The sequence below is a fragment of the Anas acuta genome, chromosome 5 (genome assembly GCF_963932015.1).
Source record: "Anas acuta chromosome 5, bAnaAcu1.1, whole genome shotgun sequence".
Classification (NCBI taxonomy): domain Eukaryota; kingdom Metazoa; phylum Chordata; class Aves; order Anseriformes; family Anatidae; genus Anas; species Anas acuta.
Window position 1 is genome coordinate 28,961,271 of NC_088983.1, and position 25,851 is coordinate 28,987,121.

At 37.8% G+C, this 25,851-nt stretch overlaps 1 protein-coding gene and 2 non-coding genes across 11 annotated transcripts in view; all 3 read right to left on the reverse strand.

Annotated features, from left to right (window-relative positions):
- Positions 1–520: 520 nt before the first annotated feature.
- Positions 521–25,851, reverse strand: part of NAP1L4 (nucleosome assembly protein 1 like 4) — a 30,717-nt gene continuing 5,386 nt past the window's right edge. For 4 of the 9 annotated variants that reach the window (XM_068683493.1, XM_068683488.1, XM_068683490.1 and 1 more), the window contains exons 5-16: positions 25,018–25,117; positions 24,267–24,408; positions 24,087–24,173; positions 22,401–22,526; positions 21,031–21,102; positions 17,362–17,501; positions 15,668–15,813; positions 14,140–14,162; positions 13,408–13,527; positions 13,082–13,111; positions 8,570–8,626; positions 521–1,805 (exon numbers count right to left, since the gene is read on the reverse strand). In XM_068683493.1, coding sequence (XP_068539594.1) covers positions 1,767–1,805; positions 8,570–8,626; positions 13,082–13,111; positions 13,408–13,527; positions 14,140–14,162; positions 15,668–15,813; positions 17,362–17,501; positions 21,031–21,102; positions 22,401–22,526; positions 24,087–24,173; positions 24,267–24,408; positions 25,018–25,117 — 1,082 coding nt within the window. In that variant the 3' untranslated portion in view covers positions 521–1,766. Of the gene's footprint in view, positions 1,806–7,386; positions 7,425–8,372; positions 8,426–8,569; positions 8,648–13,081; positions 13,112–13,407; positions 13,528–14,139; positions 14,163–15,667; positions 15,814–17,361; positions 17,502–21,030; positions 21,103–22,400; positions 22,527–24,086; positions 24,174–24,266; positions 24,409–25,017; positions 25,118–25,851 lie in introns of all 9 variants that reach the window. The other 5 variants (XR_011097028.1, XR_011097031.1, XR_011097029.1 and 2 more) reach the window with 5 other exon arrangements.
- On the reverse strand, positions 19,744–19,864 carry LOC137858194 (small nucleolar RNA SNORA54). Its single transcript, XR_011097563.1, has one exon. It is a non-coding gene; the product is annotated as a small nucleolar RNA SNORA54 (small nucleolar RNA).
- On the reverse strand, positions 23,745–23,873 carry LOC137858193 (small nucleolar RNA SNORA54). The gene has a single exon (XR_011097562.1). It is a non-coding gene; the product is annotated as a small nucleolar RNA SNORA54 (small nucleolar RNA).

Sequence of the window (25,851 nt, forward strand, 5' to 3'; positions counted from 1 at the left end):
GTTCTGTGACTGGCTACAATTTTTTTTTTCCTTCAGTACCCACAACCTATCCACACCCCTCTCCTCCTCCTCCCCTCCCCCCTACCTTAATTGAGCATTAAGAACTGCATTTTCTGACTATAAAGTATGGATGTATGAGTATCTCAATACACACTAAACCAATTCGCACCCCCAGCACCTTCTCTATGACTGAAATAGGTAACTGCATGAAATCTTTAGTGATGTTGGTGCCCCTTAACCCCATGACAATACAGATGCTTAGAAGCTGAGGAAACTTTGCTTGCAAATCAAGCTAGTTTGTTCTGAATTACATTGAAAAACTCTTTTTAATGCAGTTTTCACAAGGGCTACTTTTCTTCGTCTCTTGACAACAAAGGAAGCTAGCCCCATGCTCATTCAAGAGCTGTATTATGCCAAAGAGGTGGCATGACCCTCGTTGCAGACTTCAGAGTTAACTACAAAATGTCAAAGGGACTTTCATTTAACCTAGGAAGCATTACGGACCAGACAGGCACCAACGTTCATGTTTCACAACTTTAATAGAATATTCTATCTATTCTGTACAAATTGAAAACACTGTATTAAGTTACAAATGTGTAAGGTAAGGCTGGAGCACTCTACATGCCTGGTCACAGTGTTGATACAGCTGCTATTCAACTGCTGCCAGAGGTTGGCAATGGATGCTGAAACTAGAAACATGTACCTGAAGTGCCGCACAACAACAAAAGGTAGTTTTGAAGACTTCAGAGCTTTAAGAAAACAAATTGTGGAATGGAATAATTTCAGTGTTGCAAGTAAGACACCAAAACTTCAGATTTATTGAACTGAATTTTGTTAAACTTCTGTGTTCATAGTGAAAGGTCCTTCCATGCTGGACACTAAGCAATAAGACTACTGGAAATTTTCTGGTTCTTTGGCTGCAACCCACTTCCATTGACAGCAAGTTTGGCCTTTACATTTTGATCTTCATCCAGAAGAGTTGTCATTTTGATAAAAGTTCGTTTCTTCTGTCTAGACTACTACATTGAGACCAATTCAAATCATTTGTTGTACAAGTACCCATATTTTATGCAAAACAGGAAGAATATTTTCAAGTATATTAAAAACTATTAAAAAGCACTAATTCTGTCAAAGTACTTACAAACATGAATAAATAAATAGTAAGATGAACAACTAAGTCTCAAATATGACACCCCCTTCAATGAAGTAAAATTACTTCAATTCAATTGGTTTTACTGAGATAATAAATATGACATTTAAAGCTGCTCAAGCACTAGTTCAATTTGTAGGTTGCAAGAAACATTAAAAAAAGAGGGGAGGGAACTAGCAAAGAGTTCATATTGCTCTATCCGTTTCAGCTACCATACAGGTAATCCATTTACTTTAGCTTCTCAGCACATTGCTATTCCACAATTTTCAAGGTTTTAACAAGAAAATGGATAATCTTCGCTTGGTAGTCTGGACTATTCCCCTATGCATAGGGCAAAAGGCTCTAAAGGCCTACTGACATACTTAGCTACAGTGTACCAACGGCTGTAGAGTGTGCTTTATTTAAACCTCTTATTTCCCAAATGCATTGAAGTTGCCACTGTACATGTTAAGCAATAAAAGAAAAGTTAGTGAAAATCATGCATTTTAAAACAAATTAATTTTAAGCATTGTTAATAAGATTGTGCTGCAGCGATGAAGTATCCTGAACTGCAGGCCAGGTATCCAAATATTTGTTACAAGTTGTTCAAATATCACTTTGAAGTGGTATTTCCTTATTACTGTTGTTTGCATTCAGCAGGTTGGCTGGAATCTTTCTGTTTAAATGGAAAAAGAAAAAACAGTTAAAAATCAAAATGGCATACAATAAATAAAATATTTAATGAATAAAATAAATTGTCTATGCAGTTTTAAGCTAGCTAGAGAGCATTAACATATAAGGCAAGCTACATATAAATTCAAGTTATATCATAAAGTCTTCAACAGTAGTGCTTTTTTAATTCCTTCCAACTGCTTGGTACCTTATACTATTTTTTAATCTGTATTTGCATTCTCTAAACTCCATCCAGTAGGCTGATGTTCAAACAAACCAGAAAGCAAGTGATTTTCTACTCCCCCATCCAAAGGCTCAGTTTGACTTTCAGTTCATATTAAACTAACAATAAACTGCCACCTCCTCACCAACTTGGAGGAGGGATGAAGGCAGTGAAGTCAGGCTGCTTATTTTTGCAGCACAATTGAGGTTTTACTTGCTCTTTCTGCAAAGGCGATAAAAATGTAATTAATGTGTTGATTTCGTCTAGGTTCTGCATCACCAGTATGCAACTATTCAACAGTTTAACACTGGGCAAGAAGTCCATATGTTAATCTGAGTATGCAAAAGCAGAAACACCTTCATTAGGGAGTAAAACTATTTCCCCTCTGGCAAAAGGAAGTGTATTTGGGAAAGAACAAGTACTCAAACAGCTAAGAACTTCAGGTTTTACATTGTACATCTTGCTTGTTTTTTGCTGTTGTAAAGTAGTGTTCTTAGAAAGCAGAATATTTTACTTCAGTGTATTTCCTGTTTGCTTCTCCCTTTACTGTTCTTATTATAGTTTATTATAAACAAAATCTAAGTCACAGAAACCTGCTGAATTCTAGTAAAGAAAAATAAAACTAAAATATGACACCTTGAATGCCACCAACTGCAAAATAAGATGTTCCTGGGTAACCATCCTAAAGAGGAACTTTTTAATGTTGCAAAGGAAGCAGACATGCAAGAGTTCATCATGCATCAAGCGACCAAAAGCTAAGACAACTTAAGCACTGTGCTTGTAGAGGAGGAGTAAGAGATGCAACCAAGATACTTTATCAGAAAGTTTGTCCTGAAGAAGATGTTTTAAACCCAGACAATTATTCCCTTCACTACCTAAACTGTATAGGGCTAGCGGTCACTATCATTCCCACTGGAAGTCTAGATTGCATCCTAATTTTGTCTCTTTTGCACAGATATGCTAGAAATGTTCAACTCCTTCCTTGTGATTTTCCTCCCTAGTGCATCTGGCTAACTTCAACTCTGTACTTTCTCATCTGCCTGAGTTCCCCAAAAACATGAACTCATTTTCACTGATCCAGCACTAAATGCAGCATGAATACCCTTCTTTTCAAAAGGAAACGTTTGCACAAAGGTAGTATTCTTTCTCAAAAATATCTGACTGCCACTGCTAATTGTTGCATGCTAACAAACACCCAGCATTTTTTTAATCAGTAAGATTTGCAGAAATGCCTTTTTCTTACAGCTACTTTGTATTTGAATGTGGCAATAGAATAGTGCGCAGCACCACTCCCTCTCTCACACACCCTCTGGCTAAGAGCTGTAATCAAGTAACAAACCAATTATTTACAAACTACTTCAAAAGCTTTTAATCTCCCTCCCTTCCTTCCTATTCACCTCTAATAGGAAATCAGACTCATTTAGGTTGACCATTGCAACCATTTTCGCCAAATTTTAATGGCCAACCAAAACCCTTATTTGCTAATAAGTTTCATCTCTTCTTCATACTTGTCTTTATTTCTGTGTAAGCATTTAAATTGCGATTAAAACCTGCATCACAGGACCTACAAAGTTCCTTTTTAAGAATCTTTCAGTGGTGACTACAGCTCTCATACAAAGAAAAATATAAAATTTAAGAGGCTGTCAGATACAAGTCAGTTGTTGGAAACTTTAAAGAAAAAGTGCCAGTATTTTATACTACTTTTGACTTACAGTTCAGGGCATATCTATCTTGACAATACATATCAACTGGGCATAAGTAACAAAGTATCTCAGATCCAGTTTCCAACATAATCATTTTGCTTCCCCTACTGCAGTAGCACAACACTACTCCCACCGAGCTAGCCAGCATGAGTTCCACGTTGCCTGCATTTACCTGTCAGCCTCACATCTCAGGATTAAACAGTGAGATGCAACAGCACAGATTGATAACTACCCTTTTCTTCAAAAGTTACCGCTTCCGCATCAGACACGTGAAAGCTGAAGTTTAATTTTTGGCCTGTAACTGATCCTGGAAGATCCAGACCCAAGGTTTTAAGTGTAATTGAGATACTACATCCACACTCCCTCAGGCACGGCTGTTAGTTTGAGCTTGCTCTTCCCATGCTGCCCTGATTGCTGGTGACATTTGCACAGACAACCACTACCAAAACCCGTTTAGAGCAGGGTCTGTTCAAAGCTGCTATTTCCTCCACAGTAGCAAGATTTCCACTCACACTACATTTTCCTAAATTAACTCTCAAAAGTATCGTGAAAATGTTGGTGAAGTGTCTCAGCAAGGCAACAAAGACCAAAAAGGAAAGACTAGAACCAGCAAAGATAAGGAATTTTATCTCATTTTAAAATAAATCAGTAAACAAGTAAGCTAAGATTCGCCATCATCACTACAGAGCCAAACAAGAATTCTTGTTGTATAGATAATTTCTTCAAGACAAGTCCTGAGCAATGACTTAAATTCACATGAACTGTGACAGAACGTTTTACTTTAATGTCTTTAAGGCAATTATTTCAGAACATTTACTTATGCTGTGCAAGCGGTGGTTTAAACTGCTCTGGGGCCTTGATTCCAGCTTGAGAAACTGTTCCAATCAAGATACACAAGCTAAGTGAGACTCCCACTTACTCTAAAGCTTATTAATTTTTAACTCCTTCATTAACAAGTATCTATATGTAAAGCTTTTGTGTCACTGCTTCTTGTTTATAGCACCACTTGTTTGAAACAAAAAATAATTAATACTCCTGCTACAATGGACCTCAACATTTTTCTTCTGGGATTTGATTACCCAGAAGATAAATGCAAGAAGCTTCAGCTAATTAGCTTACATACAGACAACTTCAGACATCAGCAACCAGATCAGCTGAACTGTATCAACTGCTTATGGACAGAGGACATGCACTGAATGTAATGAGGAAGTTTCAGCTAAAATTTGCAGGATCAGAGGGCTAAAACGGAGAAGAAAAGCAGGTCTGTAGTAGTATGAATCTCTCTCCACAAACTGCTTCCATAGCTTTCATACATACAGCCCACTGCTTCCCTTCCACCCATTCAATTAATGTGGTGTCCTAGAGAATGGGGGCATACATCCAAAGTACCTGTGCCATTTACGTTAGTAATTTAATCCTTTCAAGCCAGATTTTTTTTTTTTTTTGCATAAAAGTTATTATTAAAAAAAGAGACACTGAATTCCTTTTAACCTTCAGTGTTTAAACAGATTAGGCAGGATATATTCCTAGCTGAATAAAAGAACAATCAAGCCTTCACCTCCTTACTTCTACAGATCACTTTGGGAAGCTTCTGTTACACAAGCATTCCATCTGCTAAAGCAGCTGTGCAGGCACAAGCAGCCCATCGAGATCTGATTCCCAAACACACTTGGCTGCCAACAACAGTGGGATCAATGTAGTCAGTAGGCACTAAAGCCAATGCCTTTCCAGCACCAGAGGAAGAAAGCCTTTCAATATTTCAAAAGTTTTTAGCATGAAATAATCTCCAGTTAGGTGTCACAGAGATAAAGCTTATCTTTGTTCCTTTTCTAACATACGTTCTTGAGGATAAAAAAGTAAGGATATCAGACAGATGCGGGAAATAAATTCACACCTAACTGGAGCTAAGCAAGCACAAGGTCTGAACTGCTTCCTCCACAAACAGAGAAAATCCTACAAAAGGTTCCAAAAATAAAGTCTCTGCTAACGAGCCCTTCAGCCACTGTTACTTAAAGGACATACTAAGCACCCTGAAGCAGAAGTACTTTCTAACACTGGATTTTTATTTAGCTCATAATTCAAACCAGTGTTGTGTATTACCCAGTCAACTAATTCTCTATTCAAGCATAATATCAGTAATGTGAAAAAGGCAGTTAAACAACAGGGCATGCAAGCACAGAAAAATATACTTGTCAAAATAAGCTACTTTATCTTGACATCTTCTGAAGCTACTTTCAATCATATGACTGCTCAGTCTTCCAGAGCCACAACTTACACATAGCACAGCATTATGTTCTTTGTATAATGATACTGACCTGGTTCTAACTGAACAACTCAAATGTACTTAAATCTGTCAGGAGCGCGAGGGAGGAAGGAGGAAGAGGTGACAAAGCAAAAAGAAAAGTGTTGACATTTATCAAGCAAATGAAGTACAACAACATAGGAGGAGGTAGCATGGAAGTGACTGAAAAGGCAAAAATTGGATATGAAACAAAAACAGGGTAAAGGACCATTATTTTTGTGTACATGGAAGGGAAACTATTCTAGATGTAACAAAAAGGAAGGGGAAACTGAAAGGCAGGGGATGAAAGAAGGGCAGGGGATGTGGAGAGACAAATCCAGTGAACAGAGGTAGCAATGGAAGACGGGATTAGGGGGCATGACCCTTAAAAGGCAAAACCAGAATTCCAAGTTTACTTAAAAATTGAAGACTGGCTAATGATTTTTAACTGTAGTAAGGGAAGACAGTTGTGTAAGACTGCAGCAGCATGACATATAAGCTGTCATGACAAATGAATGTTCTACTACAGCATGTGAATAAACAGTGCAAGTGTGCTGAGACAGGCTGGTTGGTTTTTCAAAGCACATCAGATTGGAAATAAATACAGTTTAAGTGAATTGAACAGAGACAAAATACGTATGAGAGGAGGAAAAGAATTCGAATATAGCTTCACATAAGTAACAAAAAACATAGAAGCCTAGAATACAGAAAAGAAGCATGGAGCCTGTTGCAGACAGTGTTCTCTGTGAAGCATGGGAAGAAAGGTGAGAGATAGTACACAACAGAAGTATCCTTTCCTTTTAAATAAAAGGAGAAAAATGAGAAGAACAAAACCTACTCAGAAGTATGAGTGCTAAAGAAAATGCCTCTTCAGAATGACTGACTGAACTTGTCAGGCAGTGTAAGTAAGAATGTTGGAAAGGACACAGCAAGTAAGTCAATGACTTACAAGAGTTCTCAAGGAGAGCAGAGGAGATATTTAGGAATTTGCAAGTATGCTAGAAACAGTACAGAGGTGCAACATCAAATCACAAACAAGCAAAAATGAAGTCTGACAAGTCTCAGTATCTTTTATCATGTGTACAGAAAATAGCTTGACTGCTACAAAAGCAAAGCAGAAGTTGTGCCAGGAAGGCAAAGAGGTCATTCTGAAAAATCTACTTTCATCATATGATTTAAAGGCATTCATCTCTGTATGCATTTCTTTTTTTTTTTTTTTTCCTGAGCTACTAGTAAAACCTAAACCCTGAAGTTCCCATTCCCCATTTTCTTTTCCCCATACAAGGAAAACAAAAACCAAAAGACTAGCAAACAAACTACATTGCATGGCTACAATGGGACTTCTTGGAAGTTAGGTATGAATGGAATTCCACCTTACCTAGAAATGTATGAATGATAAACAGACTTAAATTACACCTAAATGGGAAAAAATTGAAAGGAACTGTCAGCATGAATGAAAAGTGAAATGTACAAAATAATACAGGAGGCAACAGCTATAACCTTCCAAGGTACTAGAAGTTCTTTCTAAAGAATAACAGATTTCACACTTCTGCCATTAAAAGGATCTTACTTAGCATGAACGTACTTTGACTCAGAACTAACATTTTGTTTCTCTGCTGTCCCACCTTTTCCCATTACAGGTACACTACTGCATTTTGATCCTTCAGGACAGAGTAAGAACATTCGTTTCTGTCATATGAATCCTGTTTGATCCATCTTTCCTGAAGACAGACTTCCTTTACAGCAGTTCTCAATAAAGAAAAGTAAGCTCAAATCTTGATATGGAGACAAAAAACATGTACTAGCAATACGATGTATATTAACTACATAAGTCAGAAAAGTGACACGTTAAGCTGCTGTAAGACTTTCATCCACAGATCAAGTAGTTTTGCATACCTTTCACTTTTTCATCTGTGCCTTTAGAAAAGATTAAAAGTTGATGTTTTAAGAACTAAATAAGTACAAGTCTTTGTTTTCATTGTCCTGGCTTCACTAAATACAAGTATTAGCTTTAATATAACTGAAGGACTGAAAAACACCTATCAGAAGGAGCATTAGGCCTTAGGCTGAGTTTTAAAACAGGTCACGCAAAGTTTAAAAGTCAAAAGGTGGGGACTGACTTCTTGAATCCTAGCTGAGCACGGACATGTGGAGTCCAACCAGCAGCCATTAAAACAACCAAAAAAGAACAATTCTAACAAAGAAAGTAAATAAATGAAAACTAGTTGAGACTTGTCAGACTAATTCCAAGTTGAAGTCCAACTACAGAAAAATATTTGAAATAAGACCTTTCTAAAGGAAGAGAGATACACTTATTACACAGAGGTGTCGCTAAGAGGTAAAGACAGAAAGTTAAGAAATTACCTTAATTTATATTTATCCAAACTTAAATTTTTCTTTTAAGAGCAATTTGAGTACTGAGGAAGACAAAAACACTGCAGTCAAGAGGTAGGCTTTTTTTTTTTTAAAAATATTTGTTAATATTTTCAAACTGCTATAATCTTAATTACATTGCTCAGGGTTATAGCGTGTATGACACATAAACATACTAACATTCTTACCTTAGCATCACTCTCTGCATCTTCCTCCTCTTCTCCCTCCTCTTCCCCCTCCAACTCCTATGACAAAATAGAGATAAACTAACAGAAATTAAAACAGGTTAAAAGTGCAACTTTTTCCAATGGAGAAAAAAACAAAATAGCAAGTATTACCACTGTATTCCAGAGTGTTTCAGCAGTCAACATTAAAACTACTTTGGCTTGATTAAAAGAATTCAGCATCTTCTAGATCTTAAAGCAAAATCTTTAAAAGAAAATTTAAAACACAAGATTTACAAGATTCAGCATGACTTAAGGAAACCTTCCTACATAAGCTGCTGCACTCTGCTAGTGATTTTTGAACTTCTACCCGATGCATTACTTGGAACGTTGCAGTTCTGGTAAGCAGTATCTAATTTTGTTCTTTTTCACCTTCTTCTCCCAGTCTCTCTATTTATTTGGCCTACTGTGGACAGATTAGGTATTCTTCTACAGGATTTGGCAGTATTTTTTCACTGTTGTACACATGCCTATTGCACTGGGTCTGGCTGGGATGTTAACTTTCCCTGCAGCAGCCAATTCAGTGCTGTGCTCTGCACTTGTAGCTAGAACAGCAGTGGTATCACACCAGTGTTGTGTCTGCTGCCGAGCAGTGCTGCCACAGCATCAGGACTCCCTCTAATCCTCCCAGGGGGTGGGCAAAAAAATAGAGAAAAGAAACATCACCAGGGCAGCTGACCTAAACCAGCCGAAGGGATATTCCATACCATATGATGTCACACTCAGCAATAAAAGGTGGAAACAGGAAAACGAGGGGAGGGGTGGGATCTTGGTGTGAAAACACTGGTCCTCCTCCCAAACACCGGCTACGTGTGTTGAGGCCCTGCTTCAAGGACATGGTCAAACTTCATTTATTTGTGGGAAGTAGGGAGTAATTCCTTTCCTCTGCACTTCCACATAACCTTTTTTTTTTTTCCCCTTTCCCTTTTTCTTCCTCTTTAGTTAAATTGTTTAGTTAATATAGTCTTTCCTTAATAATTATATTTTTTTTTCCCCTTTAATTAAATTACCCTTATCTCAACCCGTGAGTTGTTCTTTACTTCTTCCCCTTCTCAGCTAAGGAGGAGTGAGAGAACAGTTGTGGTGTTTAGCTGCCTAGCACGGTAAAACCACCACAGTCCTTTCTGGTGCCCAACGTGGGGCTCAAAGGGTTGAGATAACAATAGAATTGACTAAAAACACTTGCAACTAACACACTTACTCGCTAGTCACCACGTTCAGTGTCCTGTTATTATTGGATTGTTTGATCATATATCATGCAATCTGTGTCATGTTCTCCTTTCTCCTCTACATCTGATCCAGGAATGGGCTACAAGCTGCGGGTTTTTATTTTATTTTATTTTTTTATTTTATTTCGCTGTGCTGCCAAGCACTGGCCTTCAGTTTCATCTGGCATTCAGGCTCTCCACTGTTATCATTTGGGTCTCATGGAAACTACCTTTTAGAGAATATTCAGAACTACATTGCCTTCCTTTCCTCATCTGGACGTCAGTTTATGAATAATATCAGGAATGGTACCTCCTCCTTCTTTCACAGTGTGCTAATTACAACAATTTGAGTATTTTGAGTATCCATATGTAACCCATATATTGCTATTTCTAATTCTGAATAACTGGTTTCCTCTTCTCTCTTAGTCAATTGTTTAGAAAGCTTACCCGGGAATCTGTCTCGAAACAGTCTTGTGGCAGGTGGCAAGGTGTGTGGGAGGATATAGGCAGGTACCTGTCACAGGTGTCTGATCCAATAGTTTTGAACTTCACCCCCTGAACAAGTGCAAAATCCTAAAAACCTGATAGAATGTTTGAGAGTTGTATGTCCTGACCCTGATAATGCCAGAGAATGACAGCTTGCAGCATTGTGCTGGGTCCTGGCTTACTCCTATCAAACACTGTTTAACATCATCCAGCACCTTGAAGAGAGGGAGAAAGTCTGAGTCCGATGACCAGATAACATGCTGTGGCTGACCCAGAGGACCAACCGATATGGTATCAGTCACCCGCATAGTCAAGTCTAAACAATGGAAATCAGCTCGTTTAGTAAGAGAAGAAGTCTCTCCTAAGAAGGAGGGAGAAGGGGAAAAGGCAGGCACCTCTAAAGCAGAGTCATCACAAAAACAGCAGGAAGAAGAGATGGAAATCATAAAGGAATCAGAAACCACTCAATCCCTATCAGCATGAGGGTGTTCAAGTTGCTTCAGAAGTTGTGGGTACAGAAGCACAGCTCCTCTTGGCCCCACAGTTACCTGTATTACCTTGGACGTTCAAAGGGAAAATTCCCACTATACACCATGCGACTGATGCTACATGGAGTAAGTGGATAGTGTTAATTACACAGTGGGCTCGAATGGGAAAACCTAATTGCCCAGGAATCCTGGAAGAGATCATGGACAAGCCAGAAGACAGATTTCGGAGTGCCAACAGAAGGGGTAACCCGTGCTGAAGAGGCACCACCATGTCATGAGTTGCCAGAAGACAAAAAGCAGTATGTATTGTTTACTGACGGATCCTGCCATGTGGTAGGGAGCCATCGGAAATGGAAAGCTGCTGTGTAGAGTCCCACACGATGAGTTGTGGAGGCCATGGAAGGGAAAGGCAAGTCAAGTCAGTATGCAGAAGTAAAAGCCATACAACTAGCCCTAGAGATTGCCAAAAAAAGAGAAAAATGGCCAGTACTGTATCTCTGCACTGACTCATGGATGGTGGCTGCAGCAATGGAAACATAGCAACTGGCAGTGCAGAGGCAAAGGTATCTGGGCTGCTACCCTATTGCAAGATATTGCTGCCCAGGTAGAAAACCTGGATGTAAAAGTAAGTCATGTAGATGCCCACATGCCCAAGAGTCATGGTATTGAGTGGGTGTATCACATCCCTTATCACCCACAAACCTCTGAGAAGGTTGAGAGGTACAGTGGACTGTTAAAGACTATGTTACGAGTATTGGGTGCTGGGACATGCAAACAATGGGACATAAATCTACCAGAAGCCACTTGGCTAGTTAACAATAAGGGGTCTGACAGCCATGCTGGTCCTGCTGAAACAAAACCCCTACACACGGTGAAAGGAGCTAAAGTCCCCGTAGTGCATGTAGGAAAGTGGATGGGGAAGGCAGTGTGGGTTGCTCCTGCCTCGGGAAAAGGCAAATCCACTGATGGGACTGTCTTCGCCCAAGGACCAGAGTATACCTGGTGGGTCATGCAAAAGAATGGGGATATCAAGTGCGTGACTCAAGAAGATTTAACCTTGAGAGAAAACTAATATGTAACCTAAGTTATATGTTGTAGGAAGACATTGCAGGATCAATGACAGGTCAACTTTGCAAGGAACCGGGCAGTGCAATAAGGACTTGAGCTCAGCTGGTGCTGGTGTCCTGACATCCAACTCCGTCTGCCCTAAGTGACCACTTTGGCAGATGAAGACCAAATTGTCAACAGTTCTTATGAACATTTTCCAAGAAAGACCAACACAATGAGAAGATATACCTGCCTATTAATCTGTTAAGGGACAAGGAATAATGGTGATGAGAATACTTATAGGCTAAAGTATGGGGGATCTGAGAGTGACACAAATATTATGGAATAAAGGGTGGAGGTTGGTAGCAGAGGATGGTGGTGGTTTTACTGTGCTAGGCAGCTAAACACCACATCTACATCCAAGTAGTAACATCTGGCACTGTGTACAGATTAAAAATATATGTACATTTCTATCACGATCCAGCTTAAAAATATAAATGTTTAGTCCTCAATAGCCTAGGCCCAAAAGTCTGCATTACAACTTGCAAAGATAAAAGCAACTGCAGTCTGAAAGCTGCCAGCTCTTATCAGACCACCAGCTCAGTAACTTCTAATGCACTCTACTCTGGTGAGCTTGATGACAGTCAGGTATGTACCTTTAACCAATCAGCAAGAACACCACAGCAAACATAGTAAAATAAAAGCGTAATTGCCTGTCAAGGATATTAGTTTATTCAAGTGTGGTATCATTTAGTGGTTTTGTGCAAAGCCTTTCATGGTATGCTTGTATTCATACAACACTGCAGTAAACGGACCAGAGCTCTTGGCATACTAGAACTTTCACTCTAAATTGAACCTTTAACCCTAGCAGTTGCTCCCTCTCCTTTTTTTGAACTTGGTATTTGGCAGTAACCAGTCTTAAGACACATGACAACTAAAAACTGAAAACCAAATTTAATTGCCACCTAAGTAATAGGTATTAGAAAAAAATGAAGGGTCTTAGCACATATTAAAAAAAAAAAAAAAAGCTTCTGCTTTTGACTTGTGACAGAAAGTAGCTCCCAAAATACTAGGAGAACCCTAGGTTAAGTGCTCTTACAGGAAGTAACTTTTCTGAAGACAAGTAACAAACAGATTTTACAAGTTAGAAATGCTGAACTCTTTTGGAAAGAAGTACCATACACAGTTTCAGGACTGGAATACAGTAGGTAATTAGTTATCTATGAAAGATGTAGTATGCATCTCACCTCCTCTTCACCTTCTTCACCTTCTTCAAACTGAAAAACAAGACCAAGAAGTTTTATCAACTCTGCTAATATTCACATAAAATCTCGGCAGTAACAGTTCTGGCACACTGAAACACAGTACTGCAAACTAAGCCCCTTCTAGAAGGGAACATTAGCAGCTCACAATAAATTGAATGGTTATTTCCTATTCCCAAGTAATAGGAATCTCTTCAGATTTTGTTATTCTCACATAATTAATAAAACATACTAGTCTAATCAGAAAAGTAAGAGGGACAGCTTCTAGATATATGGTGACTAATAAACAAAATGCTGATGGGCATACATACATTATCATCATCCTCTATAGCCTCCCCAGTGAAATAAAGCACAGCACGAGGGACTATCCTTTCACGGAAGAAGTGACCAATTTCAAAATCTGCTGCTAAAGTAAACTCAGAATCTTCATCCTGTAAAGCAAATCAGTTTGAAATAATTTCATTCACTCCTCTGTAGCACACCACTTTCTTTTTTTTTTTTTAATTGAAAAATAAAAAAGTTACAGGTTTGAGAAACACACCATCAACCCTTCTGGTGACCTGCACTTAAATTTGTAGCAGTAGAAGAAATATTGCAAGGCTAAATCCAGATTTGCAAAACTGCCATTTAAAGAATTTTCTACCCTCTATGTACAGGCTACTGACCTGCTAAAAAAATACATTCTATTAAAAATAAAGCTCACATTGACTTTGCTGGCCCTGACACTTTTCATAGCAGAATTGTTCAGACTGTTTCAGACTTCCGCAAAGAGCTGGTTACCAGCTGTGTGACTAGAAAAAGTTATGACCTTTTCCCAACAGTGACAGTTACAGATGTATCTTATCAAGACATGCAACAGCAAAAGATCACAGGATTTAGAGAAGTCAACAGTATCTTTCAGTTTATCAAGGTAAAGCTCAACTCCAGCAACAGCAAAAATAACTAAGATATGCACCATTATTAAAGAATCTGAATAGTTAGCATATAGATGGTGAAGAAGAAAACGGTAGAGAACAGTTGTGCCATTTCAGAAACAAACTTACCAACGACTCTCCATCACCAGATACTGCAAAAAAGAAAAGACAGCACATTCAAGTAAAGTTTGAATATTGAGGTGGGCTAGACTATACAAAGATGACAAAAACATAAAGACCTTCTCATACCAGAAAGCACTGGGATAAAGATTTCAAAAGCTAACAAACTTTTAAAGTCAATTTAGATCCATCTTAAAATCAAACCCACAGAAACTGTACCTGCTAAGAACATGTGCTGTGATAAAGGCACCAAAGCTGCCACGTAGCAGCCTCATAGAGCAACACACCTTACTTCTGCATTAGTTCTATAAATGCAGTAATTTTATTTTGCTAAAATAAAATAAAATTACTCCCTTCCTCCCTTCTCTTCAAACACTGATGCTACCAAATTTATCTTTCATCAGGAGTTTACAAAGTATTTTGAGAAAAGGCCTAGAGCTGCATCTAGGACAGACTAAATCAAAATGCAGTCACAAAAGTGCAAAGTGCTCAGCAGAATTAAGGAAGTGTCTTTTTTTAAAACAAACAAACAAAAAACAGAAAATCTCTCCTTTCATCAAGTGCCATAGATTTTGTCATCCTACTGTGAAGTTCATGATTTGGTCCTGACTGTTCTCAAGTTGAAAATACAAGTATTAACTGCCAGCATATGTCATAGCCTTAAGACTTATTAAACAGCAACCTCTAGAATTTGTCCTTTCCATACATAGAAAGCCAATATAAAACCATCACGAGGCAAACTAGTCACTATCCCTTTCTCAAAACAGCATCTACACACATTCCTTGTGTAACACAATAAGAGAAACTAACAACTGCTTAAGTTAAGACGTTTTCGTACTAGACACATTAACTTTGGAATTATTTATCACTTGTTTAATTCCTGTGCAAACAGGGATTTGTAATATGATTACAAGGTGCATAAAAGCCTACGACTAAATCAAGACCTAATGTCAGTTTTGTTTAGTACATCTCTGAAGTCCAAAGTAAACAGCTTCTTTCATCTATATTTGAAAAAGAGTACAATGGGAGATGTATCAAAAATATGATGTTTTTCAGAACACACCTAAATTGCTTTAAGTACACAGCTAGCATGAGATAAACCAGGAAAATTAAGAAGGTATATGGAGCATCAGGGATCACTAATGAATCATAGAACAAACTGCAGGAAGTTCCAATGCTCAACACAAAAGTTTAAATGAAACCAACATTCTGGAACTTTGACCAGAACTGGAAGAGTCCTTCACGTTAAAAATCTCACATTGATGCATGGAGCCATCCTGTGGTAGAACAAGTCAACTTCTTTAGGAGATTCTACAGGAGACTCCACATACAAGGAATCCAGCACACCTAATTGCCAAATTCCACAGAATAACCCCAAACCAAAGTGATCTGCTTTGATGGGCTGCAGTTTGCCATCTTCCTCCAGTAACAAGTATAAATATACAATGCAGCAAATAGAGTTTATAGACTTAAGCTGTATTTACATAAAAAACACACTGCATTTTAAGAATCCTACATTCTCAGTTTCCAAGCTTACCCTTTATTGGGTTGAAGAAGTTAAAAAAAGAATCGTTAGGTACTTGTTTAGTAATCGTCCGAACTGTGCCTCGACCCTTGTGTTTCTGTTTTTTCTTGATTGTTTTAACTGTAACATTTTTTCCTTTCTTCCAATCAATAGTACACCTAAAGACAACATGTGGGAAACAGAATTTTAATGCAACACATCAACAGAAATAAAGAACTGAGTGCTGAAGCAACAAAGTAAAGATGGTTTCCAGTTTTCTAGTTAAAGCTACTTTTACACACACACTGGCATCTTAATATACTTGACAAGATACTCAGGATGCATCATACTGCTGGAGACTACATACTATGTGTATGTTGGATATACCAAATAACCAAATACTTTCCTTAACAGAAAACCTAAATAGGCTATCTTCTCAGCATAACCACTGCCCCCACCCCACCCATGCCTTAACACCTCTTTGGCCCAATTACTAGAGTTTTGTAACTGAGGATGTGATTAAGCTAATCCATAACACCCCAACAGTTAAGAATGACTCTTCTGACAGCCAGGCCAGTGGAAAACAATACACAATTTGCCCTCACTGAAGGCCAAGGCAGCGTCCAGTTATCCTGAAAAGCGCACCAAAAAGAGTGGCCAGGGAGAAGAGGCACACTAGCTCTCCAAAGAACAATGCTCAGACTGACTTGGCAGTAAGATATAGCAAGCTGGAAATAATGAACTTCTTGGATCCTTTCTGCTACTGTGCAAACTGGCACATTACCTCAATTAAGGCATTCTCCATGTACCTACACTTTTACCCCAAACTGCACATTACAAAGAGTAAGTGGTAAACACAGTTCTCTTAATATGAAGGGGGACAAAAAACTGAGCCAAGCATGGTGTCAAAGTATACATAGCATTTTGTTTAACTGAAGTTATCGTCAAGATGGACTAACTTCTCACTTTAGGTGCAAGTTTCACTAAACATACAAGATGACGTTTTGCCTCAATGCTATCAAACATTCAATTCAAAAAGCTAACACACAGCATTAAATGCTAGACTCTGAGGTTGTCAGGATACCTTCATAAGAAGCATTTGGCATTTCCCCAGTGTTATGTTTTGTGAGGGGAAAAATACAACAAAGGGAAAAAAAATCTTTAAATAGAAAAAAAAAACAGGAAGAAAGAGAAAAAAGGAAAAAACAAGGAAGCTGCATTCTGAATACATTCAGAGATGCACAGCCAAGACTAACAAAAACAAAATACACAGCCAACACGTTCCGGGCTGAGAGAACAGATCACACATATGGGCACTGCCTGCCAGATTCTGAAGCACTGCTAGAGTAAAAATTGCTGAGATGGGCACAAGTTCAATAGGCTTACAGCTACCTATCAGAGTGCCTATTGGGGCTGTGAAATAAATTAAAATGAATTTACCCTGTTATCTGGAAGTTAAAGGCTTGTTACCTCATTGATCTATTTTAACTTGAAAGGCACAGGAATACAAATGCACTCCTATTTGTGTACACACATATATATATACACATACAAACACACTTCTGCATGCTGAGGCTAAGATCACCATCCTTGTATACACTCCCAGTTTAAGTCAGCAACATCTTTATCTTCACTAGTTATCATCACAGTCAGGAAAAAAAGAAACAGGATCTTGAAGACATCGACTAGTACTTCAAAATGTTTTTTGAATTTCAAGTTTTCCTTACCCCTCACAATCAACTATTTCAGGTCCTTCAAATGAAAAGGGATCCGTCTTGTCTGGCTCCGACTTCATCTTGTAGGTTTTTGTCAGGACTGTATTAGAAAAGTAGTCATTGGGCCCAAAGTGGAACTCTAAAGAGAAAGACTAGAAGAAAGTTCCATTACAGTTTTATGTTAACACTGATTTTTTATCTTTGAAATAGTGAATCAGCAGAATCACCATTAATCAAACTCTGAACACAGGAAAAAAAAAGAATGACTTGACAGTAAACATAACTTTCATTGTAGCACAATCAGGAAATTGAGAAAAGTCTTTGTTTCATGTTCTGTGGAAGCCTATTCTTCATCCCTTGACTAGGGATGATGCAGCTGTTGTTCTGAAAGTCACTCTGGCTTCACAGTAACACCAGTGGGCTCTACTCTACCTACCCCTGGCTCTGAGCAGTCAATGCTATGATATTTCAAGCACAAAACAAACATTTTAAATGTATTATTCAGGAGTCTGCATTTAAATAGTACAGCCCACCACAAACCAGAATATTTATTTAATAATAAAGTCCTGCAAAAGAACCCTGACTTCATAAACTGAAGCCTAAGATTACACATTTTAACTTCTTGCAGCCTGAAGCAGGTGTTTCTGATCACATTCATGATCATTCCTCATGTGGCACCTGAAAGTTGTTAGCAGAAATTCAGCAACTTAGGTGGAGAACAAAAAGCTCCAGCTAGGAAGAACCACTGCATACACAACACATCAGCTTTCTAATCTCTGCAGCTTTCAAAAACTGACCACACAAAGCTATATAAGCCTACTTCTCACTCACAATCAGCTATGAACTAAAGGTTCATAAAGGTGTTTTTTCAGCAGCACTGCTTTCATTACTTGAAGCAGAGGTAGGAGGGGAAGTCCGCTTAGGCAGGTCAGTTCTCCAACAGCACAGAAGGGTTGAAAGTCAAAAGCTCCAGCATCACCAGAACTACTGCATAGACACAGCATGCCTTATTACTTAAAATATTTTATTTACTACCCTGTCAACATGCCGTAAGACCTAGATCTCATGCACATGCAAAACAGACAAGCTAAGCGCAAGAACGACTAGCCTTAGTAGCCTTACAGAACACATGTTACAGAGCTCGTGAATTTAATTCCCCAGCACTCTTCAGCCATAGGCCAGAAAATGGTCTCTTATAACCCAAGATCTTCTTGTACTCTTTGAAAGTCTACCATGTGGAGTATCTCCAGGGACAGCAGTCTGTTCAAAGACATACACCTCTCACTCATCTCCCAGAGGCCCTTTAGTTTTCTCTCACCATCTGCTTTCTCTGACCACATGGATCTCCTCACATGATAGAAATTTGGAAGGACAGAAGTCACACAGAGATGGGTTTGGGGGCAGCAGAAGCCTTCCAAACCTCACATGCTTACCGATTAAGGAAAGGAGGCTACTGGGAACCAGTTGTGAAATGAAATACTTGTGTTGGCTTCCCATAGCCTATTTTAGCTTTACTTCCATTTTAAAAGAAATTCAAAACAGCCAGCATGGTTTGGAGGTATTCTTCAGCTAGGACAAATCCTTCCCTAGCACACTTGCTTAGGGGAAGAGTCAAACTTAGCTTTTATCTACCACCAGTGACTAACACTCTCATACCCAAATAATGCCACAAAACATCACCAGGATAAGTAACCACTGGCATTACTTAGCAGGCAGCATCCCAAGCACTTGCAATACAAACTTATCTGCAAAGACAGCATTTCAGTATTTCTTTTTAAATCTGCTAATTATGAGACAAAAGTTTCAAGGCCTATTTGAAGAACTGTAATAACCTCTCCAGTAGCCTTGAGGGTCTTTGCTTTTGTTACCAGATTAGCTATGTAGTATGAATTTCTACAGTTTTCTTATAGTATAGAAGATACTCTTATGAAGTTCAAATAAATAAATGTCCTTATTTCAAGCTACTTAACTCAAGGGATCCCTCTGTCCAAATTGACAGATATCTTATAAATTACATTTATATAAGCACATGTAAGTTTATTCATTGATTATAAATAAAAGCAAATAAAAAAAGGAATTGCTTAACTTTATGCAGATAAGTTTATATACAGGCTATAGCAAAAAGCACTTTGGAAGCACCATTACTGTAACCAGGTAAATCTAGTTCTGAAGGACAGTAACTGAAGTTGATCAGTGGTAAAACAGAAAATTCCTATTATATGTTTATTTTAGTTGCAAAACTTATTCCCCAGCAGAATTAGTGTTTTCATTACACACCAGTGATTTGAACTTTTGCATTACAAGGCCATCACTGCTGCAATAACTGCCAGAGAATTTCAAACATTCACAAATAATTGGTAAACAGGTTTCACTGAAGTGGTTAGGAATACATTCTTTTGTTTCCAAATACAGAAGAGACACATAATTTGTCAGCCTTCCATTATTGGATTTCATGTAGCACTGGAATGGAACCTAATCACAGGAATATGCTGTCAAGAGGTTACGAACAGTGCGAGACAAGATACATCCACTGATGTCTTCAACTTAAGGTGCTGTAAAACAAAGCCAAATGAGAACACACAAAAATGTTGTACTCAAAAACAATTATTCCCAATTTATCTGAATGCCACCAAATAGTTATGTTTCAGGATAAAAAAAACACTAACTTTTTTCAGTACTTAAGTTTGTACTTATACATTTCCTTCATAAAACTCACATCTTCTCCTCCAGCCGTAACAATATTTAGGAACTTAACTCCCAATTTCTCCTGTCCATACTACCCCCCTTGCTGATTATCAGCTCAAGATTTTTGTACTAATAGAAGACAATGAGGGCTAAAAACTTCATTTCAGTTGTTAATAACCTTTAAAAGGTATTTTGAGAAAGTCCTTTTTATCTTTACTAGAAGCTCTGCAATGAAGCATCTCTTGCATTTTAGACTGTTACATGACTACAACTCCATAAAACAAACCATCAAAAAAAAAATACTTGTGGGGAAAAAAAAGACAGAAGGATGACGTTTAAATAAAGAACATGTAGGCTGAAATTCCGTTATTTCCCTGCCTCCCCCTCAAAAGAAATCCAAGGAATACATATAGTCTGCATGAATTAAACGTGCAACAGAACAATCTAGTTTTGACAAACACAGGATCTACAAAAGGAACACTACAAAGAATTTGCATGAACATGAACGTTTCTGAAAAAAGGCAAAACTTAAATTACTTATTGGGTACACTTTCAAAAGACCATCTAATATTTTTCCTATAGGCACCATACACATTATCGTTGCTTTTGATTAATATTGTAGCCACATCTCTTCTTTTGATGAAGCACACTATGTGGGAAGCAGCACCCACAATTCACTTGCAAAACAAAAGCAGCCATGTAACTTTCACAGAAAGAACAGATTATTTGGAATTTGAAATAGAAAATGAAAGTAAGAACTGGCCAGAACTGAATCAGAATTGTAATCTAGAAACTACATTAAAGATGTTACATTAAAGATGTGGGGTGAAAAATCAAAGGGTCAGGAAATCTGAACATTAAAAGCCACAGCATAAAGATATAAGCCCAGAGAGAATCTCCCTATATATTCTAGCCAAACAGGATGGAATTAGAAGTTCGAACTCTTGCTCCCATCATTACTACAACCTTCATGAGAAACAACTAGGGAAAACTCACCATAGGCTGTCCAGGTTCAGAGAATTTAACTTTAATATCCTGCAGATGTTTTAAGATTGGTTCATCATATTCCTAAAAAGGAAAAAGCAATTTCTTATGGTGCAGGCAATATTTAGAAGACCAAAACTTCCATCTGGTTTGTTTGCTCAACCTGTTCTTAAGAACAAACTAAGCCTTGCAGTTATTTAAAGACTGCAGCTAAAGTTCAGATCTGGATCCAAATTTCTTAATCCTTGTTGCAAATACCACGTCAAACTCCCAACTCTCAATCACTAAGCCTTGTCTTCAGTAAATATTGTTACCCTACTAGGGTTCATGAAATGTTACTGAGAATAAAAACTTAATTCAGGATATTTATTAGTGATGAGCTTTACAAAAAAGACTTCAGAAATTTATTCTTTAGTATCATTACAAGCAATTAATACAACTGAGAACTACACAGGATACTTAACATGAACTCAACCTATCCATAGCTACACATATAGTACCTTTGAAAAAAAAGACTAAGTTAATTATAGAGGAACAGCTGTTGTGAGCTGTGAATTTGCATTTTAATATCTACAGAGGTTGTTACAAGATCATTTCTAAGAAAACCTGCAACCTGTTCAGCAGTTTTGGTCAGCTGTTCTGCTTATCACTAGCTTTTCAAGCACCCCCAGGAATAGTGTTAGGGATTATGAAGGCCCAAAGATTTGGTGTCACAACAGAATCATAGAACGATTTGGGTTGGAAGGGACCTCTAAAGACCCATCTTGTCCAACCACTTTGCCATGAGCAGGGACACCTTCCACTACATCAGGCTGCACAAAACCCCATCCAGCCTGGCCTTGAAAACTTCCAGGCATGAGGCATCCACAGCTTCTCTGGGCAGCCTGTTCCAGTGCCTCACCTACAACCTGAACGAAGAACTTCTGAATATCTGATCTAAATTTACCTTCTTTCAGTTTAAAACCATTATCCCATTGCTGTACCCTAGTAAAAGACCTTTCTTATAAGCTCCCTTTATTGAAAGGCAGCAGTAAGATCTCCCTAGAGCCTTCTTTTCTCCAGGCTATAGAACCCCAGATCTCTTAGTCCTTCATCAAGAGAAGCATTCCAGCCCTCTGATCATTTCTGGAGCCCTCTTCTTGGACCTGCTCTAACAGGTCTGTATTTTCTCGTGCTGGAAGCCCCACACCTTGCCAGTCATGTCCATATTTTTTCCATCCACCAGCACCTCAAGTCCCTCCCCACAGAACTGCTCTCAGTCCATGCTGATGTAATTACCATGACCAAAGCGCAGCACAAGGTTCCAAGCACTCACTAGTAACTGGAAAGAGTAGCAGCCATTTAACATGACAGAAGTTACTCTTATCATAAGGCAAACTTACTTGTACTAATTCACTTAGCATATCTACGTTTCTAAAGATAGTAAACCAGAAGTCTGGAATTCCTTTGACGTTTGTCTCTTCTGCTTCTGCTTTCTCTTCTATTACCACTGCATTTTTCAGATCTCCCTGTGAAATAAATACAGAAACAATTAAGAAATAAAAACACAACTTCTCAATATATTATTTCATAAATATAAGTAGATGTACAAAGCATTTGTCAACTCTGAAGCTGTTTTTATAAGACTTCTAAAACTCTGAATTGTTTCTCTGTAAATGGCATTAAGAGGCATGAGTTTCATTTACACAAATAAGCACGTATGCAATCAATTCAGACTTCCTTTCAATTAATTTGGAATTACTTTGTACAAAGTCTAAATAACCAAGTGACAGCTGCTGTAATTGGACAAATAAGAAAAAAAGGAAAGCACATTCATCTTCACCACAGTCAGAAAAAATACAAATGCATTTTTTCGTATTCATCTCTCTCCTGTAGCCTCACGTGTCATTGACAGAATTCTACCTAAAAGTCAAAAATTAAGTTCTGTCCTCTGAAACTGTCCTACCTTCCCAATTTCGAAGGGTAGTTAGCAAAGTTGATTTACCATGGTTACTTTTCATTATTAATACTGAACAAATAACTTTGTGTGATGCAGAACTCCACATATAACTGATGTCAAACGTCACCTAAACAAAATGACCAAGTTACTTCTCTAGCCCATGAAACAAGGAATTCGGGGTATGAATTCATATTGCACCTTTGTATTTACACCACTAGAGAGCAGCAAATACATGAGTTCTTCTAAACAGAAGCTGCTTGGGCTATGGCTAGCCAATGTGAAGCAGCATTTTACTTGCTATCTAGACATGTTTCTGATCTATAATTGCATGGAGTATCGCCAGTCAATGCTGCCTTCACATGAAGCCTAAGAAACTTTTTTGCTTCCACACATCGAGTACTGCATCATGCTAAATCTCATGAGACTAGTCAAAACAAAGAATAATTTGCATTGTATATAAAACAGTATCCAAAGGAAACCAAAGGGAGATGTAACATGGGAAAAATGCAAGGAAAACCTGACAGAATGCCACATTTGTCACTTTAAGTAGGTCACTGTTCTTTAAAAATAATAATTTAAAAAAAAAATCAGTGAGTATCCATCTCCAAAAACAACAATAAAAAAATAAAAGGCAGCCTACCCATTACATCATCCTTTGTAAAACTAGAGTTCCTACTCACTAGGGACAAAAGAATCCACTAGCCAGCATACATTAGATAAGGTCAATTCCATTTTACAACTAAGAGATACCTGCGTCTAGTTTATATTTCTAGATATTTAAGTTAAATTATGTCCCCCCAAAATAAAGAGAACAGGCAGACAAACAGCCAGCCTTTATTACCTTGGGGTTATCGTGTAGCACCGGAATGGAACCCATTAACAGAATGATGCTGCTAACAGATTACGAACAGTGCAAACAAAAGCAAGAATTTGCTGAAGTTAAAAACTTGAAAAAACCTAAACTGCATTTAGAAGCTTTCACAGGACCTAAGAAAGTGTTCACCACAGCCGCACATTACTAGTAAAACATTTTTCTCTCCAAAAGATCAATCTTCAATGGGAAATGCTGTACAAGAATTAACTTTGAAAATCTTACACATCTCCAGTTCATTACCCAGTTTGTACTTACAGCTAGTTTTTCTTCTTCCTCATTTTCACTGTGCCACTCTGACTCTGCATCTGTGGGTTCAGCTTCTCCATTAATAAACTCTCTTCTCTATGGTAGGAAAAAAAAAAAAACTGGCATAAGTAAAATTACGTATATGCAAACAGAATTGACACAGCTGTAAGAAACATTTAGTCTTCTCACCTTATCAAAAAGAGGTTGATAGAGCGCTGCATATTTTCTCTCTAAATCATGTACTTCTTCATAGAATTTAGCTTCTATATGGGCACATTTCACCTGGAGTTGTTTCAAGGCATCAATTCTTCTTTTCACTGCTTTTGGTAAACTAAAAAATACATACTTCTTTAAGTTTAAAAACTAGTTGCCTCACCATTATTAAATATTTCCCTGTGAAATAGGCTGCATATAAGCTAAATGCAATTTTGATAGATTAAAAATTAATTTAACTTAACTTTAAAAAATTAAAATAGTCTCCTAGCTATGCTCAATAAAGAAATAAAGGCCAAAGTTTCTGCTAAAGGCAAAACTTGAAGCATAAGCATATCCTCCTTTCAAAAAGGAAACTTTAAACTAGGGCTAAAAGAGTAGCTTTACAGGTCCTGACCTTTCCACCACGTCCAGACAACAATTTCATAAAAATCAGCACACCCTAACAGAATACAGATCAAAGAAAACAAGGTAGAATGGAAAAAATACTTCAAACCAAAATTATAGTAGCTACAGAAAACACTACACAGGGCAACATCTTGTTTTATATTTCATGCAAGTAAATTAAAACTTGACTCTTTCTTCCAGATGTAGGCCACTGAATCACAGTTAAAGTCAACATTTTACTTAACAGGTCATTTGCTCCAATTTCCTACCTTAATTATACAGTAATATCATTTTATTATGCTTTCCGTCTTTCAAGAATTTTATTACGTGCTGTACTTACGTTTCAATGTAACTTGAAGGGGTAAGCGCTGTGTTGTCAAGTCGTTCCTGTAGGGCTGCCAGAACTTGTGGATTTTGCATTACTTGGTCTGCCAGCTTTTCTATGAAGACAGAAACCCATTCTTAAAACAAATCTGAATATACTTATAGCACTTACGTCATATTATGAGTCCTACTGTGTCACAGCAAAAATACTTGCTATTTTCCATTTCTCAAATATCACTGCTATAGGCAACTAATAACTCAAAGTTACCTCAGGATCAGATTTAAGAATGATAAGAATGGATAGTGATAGAAAACTCATTCCTCTGTTTAGAAATATATCAAATCTTTGTTTTCTAAAAATCAAATAGCACATTGATGACATAAGCAGATTTCCTGTCTTCCCTCCTAAGAAGGTGCAAAATACAAGTTTCTATGTCCTCTCTCTATACTAGATCTAGTTTGTAAGCCACAAATTTGCGACCGAACCATCAGATTAAACTTTCAAGACATTTGTAAAAGTGTTTCCCAGTTAGTCTTACTCCTGAAAACATGTGACAAACTTGGTGAGCTTTGTACAACAAAGCAACACTGCACTATGAGCTCTTCCTCAACAACTGTTAATTTTTATATCAAGACACTTTTACAACTTATATGACTCCTCAAACAGATATCACAAGAGTTGGCAGAAGACTTTTTTCCAGAGGTCACACCTTCTGGTTAGGAGCTTAAAAGCATCACTAATAAAACTCATGTGGTGTTCCTAACATGCAGATACTTGCTTTCCTGATCTTTCCATTCTTCCCCACCACTCTTCTCATCAGAGATGACACAACAACAAAAAAAATCAGAG